At 38.3% G+C, this 12,826-nt stretch overlaps 1 protein-coding gene across 4 annotated transcripts in view; it reads right to left on the bottom strand.

The window, feature by feature from the left end:
- Positions 1-3,014: 3,014 nt before the first annotated feature.
- The window catches only part of csnk1a1 (casein kinase 1, alpha 1), a gene marked incomplete at its 3' end in the record, with an annotated part of 38,482 nt that continues 28,670 nt past the window's right edge, over positions 3,015-12,826 (bottom strand). For 2 of the 4 annotated variants that reach the window (XM_080008604.1, XM_080008607.1), the window contains 5 exons: positions 12,657-12,735; positions 12,358-12,432; positions 12,154-12,260; positions 10,738-10,886; positions 3,015-5,328 (listed from right to left, as the gene is read on the bottom strand). In XM_080008604.1, coding sequence (XP_079864730.1) covers positions 5,321-5,328; positions 10,738-10,886; positions 12,154-12,260; positions 12,358-12,432; positions 12,657-12,735 — 418 coding nt within the window. Of the gene's footprint in view, positions 5,329-10,732; positions 10,887-12,153; positions 12,261-12,357; positions 12,433-12,656; positions 12,736-12,826 lie in introns of those variants that run through there. The other 2 variants (XM_080008606.1, XM_080008605.1) reach the window with 2 other exon arrangements.

Raw genomic sequence — 12,826 nt, 5'->3', positions numbered from 1 at the left:
AGTGATTATTATAGTTAACCGATGGTAATATTCAGTCTACATTTTCCCTTCATAGTCTTCGTACACAAAATGACATTGCGTTGGTGAGGGCAGGTCCAGAGAGTAACAAGCGGGGCAAAGGATGTTAACATTAATCAAGTCTTTAGGGATTACAATTATTTCCTGTTTAGCCCCCCTCCCCTGCCCCAACCCCCAACTCCCTTCTAATCTCCGCTGGCCTTCTGCACACAATCACATACATTTTTTTTCATACACATATCCTCCTCTTCTTGTTCCTAGGGGATTTTATGGATAAACATTTAAAGGTATGGTGCAGAACTACTGCTGCAGTGTTTTTGTTATTGCTTTTTTTGTTTGTTTTTCTGGAGGGAAGAGGGCATGTTATGCGAATATTAGACTTTCTATTCCCGGGTGAAGAAAGTGCTTAAGTGAAACTCATAGCTGTTGTTGCAGCGACTTCAATTCAACTGCATAATACATTTTCCTCAACATATCTGACCTATCTACATCTACCTGAGGAGAGATGGGTTTAGTAAATATGTCTAGAATGGTTAATGTTATGTATTATGTTATGTCACCAGACCTTAACCTTAACCCTAACCCACAACAGACAGTTTAACGGTGAGACATATCGTAATGCCTGTAACCCGGGGTGCAGTGCTGCATCTCTGGTCAGTTGGTAGTCTGAGATGAAGCACTGTAGCTCAGGATGGAGGGGAGAGCAAGCAGTAGCTACACAGTTTTATTGTGGTAGAAAATGTGCAAGTTAAAGCTGTGGAGTGACGACAAAAGGAGTTCTCAACAAAAGGCCACAGTGGAGGGTACGTCTCGGCACTACATCCTCCTTACTTCCGGGGTCCAGTTTTCCCAGGAATCCCTTTTGTGCCTAAGAAAGGGGGATTCCTGGAAATACTGTTCTTGGGGGTGAGGCTTAACAGCTTTCAAAAACCCTTATTACCTATTGTGTGTATGTGCAGTTCCATAACTACATCATAGTTTTGAACACGCAATTCGAAAACATTTAGAGTTTGGAAAGAGATTTTTTTCAAAGATTAAATGTTTGTCCCATTGCAAAATGTATGTACTTAAATATGTAGATGTATGAGTGGACTTGTGACATTATCATTTTATCTTCTATTTTATCTCCTCGTTTAAATCAATCTAATAAATACTAAATCACACAAAATGTTGTCTTTTCCCTGTTTTTTAGGGGTTCAGATGTCGTGAAAAAAATTTACACATTTTAATAAGGCCTAGGTTTAAATAATTGTGAATCTATCCTTTCATGTGATGTGTTCAAAAATCCACTATGCATTCTGATTTCCCGGTTCTTCGCTGATTGCCAAAGAATTTACTATTTATGTTAAAACAACCCTTTCCAGCTGGACGATTCCTGATGTTGAAGCTGTTAAACTGAGAGTCGATACCCACCCAATGAAGCAGTTTGGATTGGACTGATCAGGTTCCTGAGTTTTAGACTGCAGACATCAGTTTTTTAATAGAATCTCAGATCTCACATCAATCTTTTTTTCCGCCCTTATATCTTGATTGAAAGACAGAGGGAGAGGTGATGCCAAATGCATGGGAGTGGAGGGTACACACACAGACACAATACACAGTATAAAATAAATATATATATATATATATATATATATAGTTATTGTAAGTGGTTCTTGATTACAAAAGAATGCCATGGACTAGTTAAAACTAAAATTGTAAATTTATTGATTTCATTATTTCATTTTACGATTTGGTCCTCCATATTAACCAACCTGAAAAGCCCATTATGTTTGAAATGTGGTGGAAAAAACACTAAGGATGTTTTTTTGGATTTAAAAAAATAATAATACAATAATACGTATTACATATTAAAAACCCACAAATTAATAATTTCATTTGTAAATAAACGCCTCTCGTCTTCCTTCCCTGTGAGCAGTGACCTCAGTGACAACGTATTAACTGCAAATTTAAGATTTAATTTCTTAAATTTAAGATAAGTTTGAGAAAACAACACATGTCGATTTTTTTTATTGCTTCTCTCACTTTACAGATCTACTATTTGAACAAATAACATGATCAAATACAGTGAAAGTGTACTCCGGTTTGAAACACTTTGCTTAAGCTCCAAACTAAAAAAAACTAAAAAACTCTGCTGCCCTGCAAATCTATATTCTGTGTTAGAATATTTATTTATTCATACGAATATATTTAGAATATTTAACTCAGTGTAAATAGTACTTGACTAACTCCTGCTGAAGTTGCTATTGGCAAACTTGAACATATAGGCTACTGAAGGGCGTATTTTTTCCACTTTTTTTCCAACTAATTCTTGAATACTCTACCTGGGCCCAACTCCAGTGCCTTGGTCAAGGGCGATTGGAGAGTCCCCCCATGTGCCACGTGAGTGAACGCTTCCAAAACAGCTCAGAGGCAATCACATTTATTTGTGAAGCACATTTGACTAGAGTGTGAAACTGACATGCATGTCTACGATGAGGGTTAAGACTTCCACAGCCTAGGAACCACAATGGCAAAAGCTCCAATTCCTGTAATCTTGTATTATTGAGGGTGGCCAATAAGCATTGATCAGTATACAGTCAATTCAAGGTTGCAGTGAGACACAGTGAACATTTAGAAATGTTTTAATGTGCAACGTAATGAGCGGGCATCTTGTCATGCTATTTATAATGCTTGTAGTGGTCCATTTCGAGAGCATGTTCATCTCAAAGAGTTGATAGGACAGGGTTCCGTAGTATTTAATCTGTGATAAGGATAAGGGCCAATAATTAGGAAATAATTTTCCACCCAACACTTAATGGTCGCCAGGCAGAGATAGTTAAAAAGCTTAAAGGAGCGGCATGACTGAAGATAATCCAAATAAATGACATGATCAAGCCCAGGGAAAACATGTACAGCAAAATGAAAGTTATTGAATTATATAAACTGTTATTCTATTATAATTACTTAAATAGAATATCCAGCAATGTGTTGAATGTATGAAATGGCTTCGCACATATCAGTAACCAGATGTTTTAATATTTCACATAGTGGTGTGGTAAGTTAAAGGAAGATAACCATAAAATATTACAGCTATACCTGCCATCACTATGGAAGTTTCCTCTTCACATTTAAGCCGGTTTCATCTAGTACAGAACTTTGGAATCTGAATTTAGTTTTTTTTAATCCCAGAATCCAACCATCAGAATTCTCTTCTGGCTGATGCATGGAGCTACCAAAAGAATTATCGGCTGTTATTTGTCAAAACAGTACGTTAAGGACTGGGCTTCATTAAGTGCAATAGAAAAATAGGGGGACTTGTATAATTTCCCAGTTCACGATGATCAACAGGAGTGAAGGCTTTCCACTATAGGGTCTAGGACATATTTCCAAGAAAAAAATAGTCAAAATCTTTCCCACAGGGCAGGTTTATTTCTCAAATATTCTGATATTGTATGGTCTATGGCAACCAACCACAATCTTGAATCCCCGATAATGAAAACAAAAAATAAACGTTGCTAAACTGTTCTGTACGGCGTTTGTACATTTGAATTTCGTCTGTGTTCAGTTACTAGAAACTATATGAGCTTCTCCAGTTCATCTCCTCCTAGGTTATATTAGGACCTTTTCATGACTGGTGGCCTAAAAAAAGGTCTCAAAGCAGATGTTACATTGCCAAACCCAAGGTAAAAGTATTCACCGAAACTTCCATTGGCCAATCACTTTATACGATCTTCCCAACAAGGTAAGTGATCTTTGTATCATGTATAAATGAATTTAACAGATGCTAGAGAAGAAATTAAAGAGGGCCTACAAAGACACTGAAAACCATAAGTCATTCAGGTTGTTCAGAGGAGAGAACTGAACTGATTTACCAAGAGTAGTTATTTGAAAAGCACCTGATGCAATTAAATTCCCATTCTGAATTTCAGAAATTAATACGATAGCAAAGAATTGACTTTCCATTGATTAGTACTGCTAAAAACCAAAAATTAGTAAAACACGCCTATTAAAAAGAGAAGACCAAGATGAACAGGCTTAGTGTTCTAGTCTGGTTTGAACATAAAATCCTTTATGGTTTATTGGCCAGACCAAGGGAACCCACTGTGAGAAAATGGACAGACGTCAATTCCGTACCATCCGGTTCGGTCCAGGTCAAACAAGGAATCCAAAAGACTATTGGCAAGAGGACGATGAGCAAGAAACAAAATAAATCTATTAGTGTCATATGAAAATAAGATACAACCTCAATACAACGAATGTATCACTACATCCGTTAACAGACACAAAATGTTGAGGAACGTTCAGATGTGGCCCCGCTTTCCGCATCTATTCCAGTTCTACGCTCGGGACGCCGGTTGAGAAGAAACTGTGCTTGTTTGGGTCAGTGTGTGTGTGTGTTTTTGTTTATTGGCATTTAGAAGACCGTTCCAGAAGACCATAGTTGTAACAACAGATTTAATAATAATAATAACAATGCAGAGCTCTAAAGAGAGAAGGGAGAGAGCCAGAGTATTACTCTATTATAAATTGTTGCTGTCAGCTGCAACGTTAACACGGCCGCACACTCCTAACCACCATAAAAAAAAGAAAGAAAATCAAAAAGAAAAAAGAGAAATAGAACTCCAACAATTTGGAATTATAAAAAAAAAAAAAAGCAAATACCCAGGGATTCCATCTTTCTTTCTTTCCAGAAAACAAACAAAAAAGAGTCAACAGGTCTGACTATATCTTTTTCACTTTGATCGAAAAGGAGGGATATGGTCAAATGAAAACAGATGAACGACACCAGAAAGGGGTGGGGGAGGGGTGCAGGGGAGGTTATATATATTCTTTTGATTTAATCGTAAGGAGAAGGGCCTTGGGGATGAGTCAGAAAAAAAGTGACGTGAGTAAAGGACAGAGGGGAATTGAGGGGAAGAGGAGGAAAGGAGATTAAGAAAATAAAAATAAAAGGACAGGGTGTGGAGCGGACAGCCACCGCTTCCACATCCAGAAACTAAACAGCATTGTTTTTCCTTTCATTCCTTGCTTTCAAAGTGGAGAGTTTTATTGTATATACATACCAATATATAGATACCGCTGCAGACATGGCAAGGTGTATATCTATATATCCATTACATACAGAGTAATTACCGAAGGAGAAGAGATAGTTTGTCATTTTTCCCCCCACCCCTCCCCCGGGGGAGGGGGGGGTGAAGAGGAGGAGGCGGGGTAGATAGAGAGAGAAGCTCGCTGAGTGAGTAGTGGTCCTAGTCGCCAACGGTTCTGCTGCTACGCTGGAAGCCACGCCCGCTCTCGGCTTTTCAACTCCCGACAGCGCTCAGAAACCTAGAGAGGGGGAGAGAGGGGGCAAGGTTAAGCGCCATCGATTAACACTAAGACACAGGACTGATGGCTCGACAAACGCGTCTTCTTGCTGTACAACAGGTTAGTGGAAGGTGAGAGAACTTCAAACAGAAAGGAAACATGGATGTTTGTGTGTAATGCTTTTGTACCTTCTTTTAATTTGGGTCCACCAGCAAATAGTTGCTATATTAACAACAGAAGCCCTCAGGGGTCCATCAAGAGGTCCCGGGTTTAGGGTTAGGGTCCCCCGCCAAAACGATTAACAGTTAAAACTTCACTTTAATTTACAAGATGTTAGAGAATGCACAATAATGTCTCATTTGATATCCCTTATGAATCATTTAGGGATCCGTGGCCTAAGGCGCATCAAAATGGTCACTGGGAGCCAGAAGGAACATGAACTTGATAATAAAACGTCACATTGTGTTTCATCGGGTTCATTTTTTTAATCTATAGTGATGTCTTTGCACACATACATTCTAGACGAATAGATAGATCGTAGAAATTCACAAATAACGGTATAAATGTTCAATCTATATCCAAGGAGCTATAGCTGCAGTCTCCCAATCAAGCTTGGCTTAAAACCGCCCTTTGTATCGGCCTGAAAAAAAGCACCCCACCTGCCAAAAAAAGGCCAACTACACAGGGAATGAGCATGCGGATTTGATTAAAGATCCAAAAATAACAGACACAAAAGCACTTCACTTTGAACTGAAGAAACCAATATGGAAATGCATCCATGGAGTTACAATTGGATATAATAAAAAAAAAAAAAAAAAAAAAGGCATTTAACTTGATGTGTTTAATTTTGTGCATTTTGGAATACACCAGAATACCAGTGCCAGTCTAAATTTCTGAGCGCTCTTTGACTCTAATCTATATTGATCTACATGTTGGAGATACATTTTTACAGGGGCAATTGAATACTGTAAATTTGAACAACATGAAAACCCTTGGGAATAAGAATGAGAGCAATCAACGAATAGCCGGTTGTGTAATGTGCTCCAATTATATGAAAGCCAGGCGCAATCAATTATAGTTCTGTATACTGGCTAATGATTAAAAAGATAAATATTGATAATATACTGAACCGCACAAGGGAAAGGAGCATTTAAAGCATTACTACTGCAGGAGTAAAACTAGGCTAATATTCAATATTATGCAATACAAAATTGCAAATATTTACTATGAATAGTTATCTGATACCACATAGTAATTTTCTCCATTGGTGTTCGCAGCTGTGATAATGGCAGATTTAGCTTCGGATACCGTTGCTTGTGCCTTGGGGGTGGGATCTGTTTACTTAGAAAGAGCCACGGCTGATGATGTGGTTTTGACTGTTAAGAGGGGACCTTCTTTATTTATGCAATAACCTGGAGGCGCAACTCAAGTCACCTGACCAACCACTCCCACCTTACGTCCAAGTCCTCCACACTATCGGTTTCCCGGCTACAGGGACATTGGGGAAGTAGAGTGAAATAGAATTTTAAAAAGCCTCTGACCCTGCCGCCCCAAATGGCATAAGGCTGATGCCTGAATGTATATAATTCCTTGATAATGGATGAGATCTTCCTCTGCAGCTGTGAAGAGGGAGCTCCATGGCATTGATGGGATGCCCAGCACAATTGGAGCAGTAGATTACACCCCGAACGGTATTACTACTCCTGATACTGCTTATTGATCCGGTACTTTAACGATACGCTTATCGTTTTTTTTTTTTATTTCTTAAGAGAAAAGCTAAAACAAATGGAGAGAATTAACACTGCTTTATTTTCTGCGCATTACGCATGAAGAGGGGCCGATCGGGACGCAATCTGCGTTTGCCGTGCCTGTGTAAGAGCCAAGCAGAGGGAGCCGGCCCCAGCCCCCTCGCGCATATCACCGGTGACGGAGCGGGAGAGAGGACAGAAGTCTCTTGTGATAAGAGGAAAATGCTTCTCAGACTAATATCTTAATCTTATTACAAGTTAGAAATAGGTTATATAGCCCAAATGCATATAAAATCAACAGTACCGTAACGCTGGAGCTTATTGATACAAGTCTTTAATAAATCAGCCCAGAGGCCCGTTTAATACTATAGTAGTAGTATAGTAATATTCTTGCAGGACCCAACCCTATGAGTTCCCCCCTTTACCCCCCAGTTGAATATTGGGAAATAGGCCTAATCTAGCCAAGCCTAGAAGTGTTTCTCATTGCAGTTGCAATCGCAAAGGAGTATCCTACCATCATACCTACCACCATACCCCATCTCCATGGAATTTGTACAGCATGGATGGCAGTCAAATAAAATATCTGCTGTATTGGACCTAAAAACTGTGTTGGTGACTAACTTGTGTGTGTAAATACAAATACAATACACTAAATTAAAACACACCAAGTTAAAAAAAATTGCGTCGAAAACCGCCGATGGCAGACCAAGCCGCCAATAACACTTGTTAATAGGGCAACATTTATAAGGTTCTCTTAAATTAGGCCCCCTAAACATAGACCGCACATGCTCTCAAACAGATGGCACGTTGATTCAGAGCTGAAACCAGTTTGGACAATTTATATTACAGTAGGAGAATTGTTTGTGTGTGGGTAATAATATCCTTGTGTCATTAAGTGATTTTTACCATTTTACTTGTGTGGTGGTGGCGACATGTCCAAAATTATTGGCCTAGCCAAGCTGTGCAGAGTTTGTCCCTGCGTCAATAAACCGACAACTACCTGGATTCGTGACAAGGGGATTCAAATACATTCGTTGATAGGATATTTTGATCATATACATGATAGAATGCATCCATTTTAGTGGCAAAAAGGGTTTTCAAATTTGGACAGGGCTCAGCTGTAAAGAGAAGTAAAAGCCCCTTTTTTATTGAGAGAGTCTTACTGTCAAAATTAAGGTACAGCACAGACCAATTGTCTACTGTATTCAACACAACAATCCTAGCTCTTCAGTACAAATGTATTCATCTTAACGTGCCCTACTGTCGGCAAATCACTGAAATCCTGATTACAGGATACAGCATCTGCATAACCAAATCTTGCGTGGCGCTCTCCCAAATGCCTTTTGTAACAAGAGCTGCACTTCAAGTGATCCATCTGTGGATGAAAAAAAGGTTACTGGTACAATTCCCTGTGGAAATGAGCCAGATATCTACAGGCTGTTCACTACCTGGCTGCCTCAAGGACAACCTGGAAAAGGGGAAAAAAAAACAGAAAAAAAATCTAATGTATATTTACAAAAAACAGACCGTGGAAATTGCAATCTCTCTCTCCACACCAACAGCTACAAATTGCATTTTTTTTTGGTGTATTTGGTGAAAAAGTGGATTGTGCACACTTGCAGGTGATTTAACTGCCAATTATTTTTTTGATTATAAATTAAGACTTTCAAGACTATTAGAACCAGTTCACCATTTTTTTTGTTCTTTTTTCCCCACAAACTATTGGCATGTTTAGGTGCACTTTTCTGTAAAAAAAACATTTTAATTACTGACTTATAATTGCTGCATTTAATGTCTAATTGTGGATTTTACAAAAAGTTTATTACCAGTCATCTATTTTTCTTCATCCCGACTATGGTTAGAAGAGTCAACAAACCATAGCCCAAGAAATATTTGCCCTATATTTCTATATATATATCTTGATAATAAAACAAAGATGGTAGATTCGAGACAATCTAATTGCCAACAGTAAAATCACTTGTCACATTTCACTGAGGTCACTTGGGCAAAAAATACATGGGGGAAAATCTATGGCGGAAAATTTTTCTGGTTTATTTTTTATCATTTCAAAAAGCAAGGCTAAGCCCCTGTGCCCAGACTGCAGCTCCCAGATATTGCTCCAGGGCTTGCTCCACCCAGCTACGATGCTATAGGGACAGAATCAAACAATGCTGTTAAGTCACAAATTGGCATAAAAAAAGCACAGTGCATCACTCACACTCTAAAGTGTAAGATGACCTATTGAATTTTATATTTACTTAACATGTTTTAGTTACTTTCTGACCATTACAAAATCACAGGTATTGGTAAGTGTTAGCTCTTTGGCAGTTGGCTACAGTAAACGATATTTTACCCAGATAATAAAAAATAAAATAATGCAGAAAAAAATACTTCTTACTTAAGTCTGGAGAGGAGGAATTACATACTAAAATTCTAAATATAGCAAATGAATTAAAAGCGAGAAAACATAGATAGAAATAATAATATAATAGGACACAGAGATGAAAGGCCCATTGTTAGTTGTCTTGTTAGACCATAAATATAAGATAACAACAGACAAGGGCCATACATTACTTACATTTGGGCAAACCTAGTGAACGGACACTATTGACACCTCAACGGATAACAGAAGGTCAATGCACTGGATGACATGAGTGTGATTATGATGCTGCACAACACGCAGGATATTTCAGCGTGTGACACTCACATTTGCATGACGCCATCACATTAGGTGTTAACAAGGGAATAACTGTGACAACCATGAGAATTAATTATGTTCTGTGGAAGGCTTTGCATGCCATAGCTCGCATGCTAATAGTGGGCCAACATTTGGCTGCAAAAACAACTACAAATATACAGTACACATACAAACTATATGTGAGAAAGAAAAATTATGTAATAATTAATGGGCATTGTAGTTTTTACACTCACACAACTTATGTGCCACCATATAGGCCTACTGGTAGAGAAGCTAGGAGTCATAAAATGAAATATTAAAAAACACGCTTGTGCGGCACATCCAGTGCATTTCCGCCTCTTTCATGACAAATTAATTTGAGAAAGAATTGTATACTCTATAGTATTATGGTGTCAACAATGTGTCTTTGTTTGACTATGGTTTGTTTGACTTGTAACATATGGCACTGGGAGGTAGTAACAAGAAATGGAAAAGTAATTTTGTCAGAGCAGAAATGCCATTATTAATTACAAGGAGTCTCACTAAATCATCCAATAAAGAGAAGGTTAATGAGGAAGTTGTTGGAGAACCACAGTGTGGCCGTCAAAATTAAAAACAGCATGAATGCATAGTCCATCCCCAAAAGCAGGACAGACTAGCCAGGTAAAGTTAGTAGTCAAATTCCCCAAGGACGTCTTTGCTTCTTCTGCAAGACAGACCAATTGTATACATTTAACTGTTTTCTTTTTGGCTCTTTGTTTTGCTGGGGTGCCTCCTTAAACTAGCAACAGGGTGTTTGGATGGATAATAAGAATTGTGAAACTTTGACTTTATGAATGTAAATATGATCCAATTATTTTGTTCAGCGTATGCTAGAGGACGTTGTTTGGGTAAACCCCTAAAAATGAGAATTACTGTAATACAAAATAACAAATAAATGTTTAAGATATAGAGAATAAGCAATTGGTGTCCATAAGAAACGTCGCTTGGCTGTTGGCTACTAACCTTTCATGTTAGGCTTGGGTTTGTCAGATTGCTTGCCTGTGGGGGTTTGCGCCTGCTGGCCTTGGCCCCCAGAGGAGGCTGCCTGCTGGGCTGCTTTCTGCTTCAGCATAGTCCAGTCAAACGTGTAGTCATACTGGTGGTTCAAAGTCCTGGATAAAGACACCAGAAGATTAAAAACAATTTTACAGTAATTAGAAGCTTTTATTATTCAGGGCTTTTCTAAGTAATAGAATGTTTGATGTCAGACCTTCTATCAAAAAACAAATATGACTGAAGACCTAATTTTACACTTAGGAAAGAACATTTAATCTATTAGGTGTAATTGTATTTGTTGATTTTAGGTCACATGTTTAACATGTTGCAAAGACACCATATTATGCATGCTACACACCAGAAAAAACAACTTTTTATTTATGATTATATGTATTATGATTCTTGTATGTATTACATATTTTATACAATTTGGACAGAACTGCATATGTAGCACTGCACAATTTACATGCACGCGTCAAAACTTGGCATCTTACCAATGCTGTAAAGGGAACTGCTTCTTGCCTGTCTGACAATATGGTTCAACTCAATTTAATAATTTATTAATAAAAAAATTACAATTTATTAACACACAAAAGCAAATTTCAGACTTTCTTATAAAATTTCTTTGTTGCTTTTTTCTAAGTTGATTCAACTTTTCAGTGAGCTGCAGATACTGTACCCTGAGCAGTCTTGATTTTCTTTAAGGGTAAGCTACAGTGAAAAGACAAAACTTTTAATGTTTGCGAATGCTGGCAAAACTTTCAAATTGGTTCTTCGACTAGCAGATTATGATTTAATTTAAGTTCTTTATCGTGTGTGGTATTGATAGCAATTAACAATTACGCACAGAGCAAATAATTTCAAATCAAGGACCTCATAAGGAGAAGGGGCACCCTTTGCCTACAGAACAATCCATCTTAGAATGTCATGAACTGTAAGTAGTGGGAAAGTTAACCATTCTTAGCGATTGTCAAGGCATATAGATTTCTCTAAACGTAAACCCATCTGGATGTAGGAAATATAATGAAAGGTGACTCAGACCAGATTACTTTCCCCCCCGATTGTTCAAGCCTCCAGGTTTTGTGTTCCTTACACCAGGCTATGCATCTTTTTGTGATAGACTTGGATACAAGTGGTTTTGCAAATGGCAGTCCTGCCATAAATTTCAGCTCTGAGAAACTCACAACATGTAACTGATGTTGAGAATGGACCACAGAGGTTCTGGTGAAATTATTTGGTCATATTTGAGCTGTATTTTGTGGCATTTATCCACTAGCCTGCATTAGTATTTATGATTAATTACTTAAAAGTTAGCCCAACTCCTTAATACTGTGGCCTTTCTGTTAGTTCCACCCCCTGTATGTACTGGGTCTGTGGGTATACCTAAACAGGATGCGGAACAGTTGGCGGAGATACATGTAGTCGGGAGCCTCCTCAAAGCGTAGGCCACGGCAGTAGTTCAGATACATGGCAAACTCTGCTGGGAAACCCTAGAGAAACAATCACCAGTGTAATCAATACATGTGGCTTATTGCATCTTAGTGCGCAAAATTTTGGTTCATGAGCAAGGTAATAAGGTCTTCTCACCTTGCAGAGGACCTCTACAGGGGTAGACATTTTCTTTTCCGATATCTTCTCATATTTCTGCTTCTTGGTGGCGGCCTGAATGTTTATATTAAAATGAACATTTACATTTATGAACATTTATATAAAAAATGTTACACTGTTAAAAAGGGTTGTGCATGCAGGTGATTGTTAGATATCAGATTTGGCATAATTTTGACTGACATTGCTATGGTGATGTTTAAGGAGCTTTGAAGAGATGGCTGCAGCTATGGTTAAAATGGGTGTAGCTGTAAAGTGTGGTACGGGCCAAGTCAGTCTACCTTTAATCCCTGCCAAGGCAGGCTGGTTCTGTTGAAGTACATCAGCACGTAGCCTAGTGACTCCATGTCATCACGGCGACTAAATTAAAAACACACAAACAGAAGTCAAAATAAATAAACGAACAAGATTCGTAAATGAATAAGCAAGTCACGAATAAGAACCCCCCCCC

This window comes from Zeus faber (assembly GCF_960531495.2).
Source record: "Zeus faber genome assembly, chromosome: 10".
Classification (NCBI taxonomy): domain Eukaryota; kingdom Metazoa; phylum Chordata; class Actinopteri; order Zeiformes; family Zeidae; genus Zeus; species Zeus faber.
Note: the sequence above shows the minus strand (reverse complement) of the source record. Positions and strands in the feature narration are given on the sequence as shown.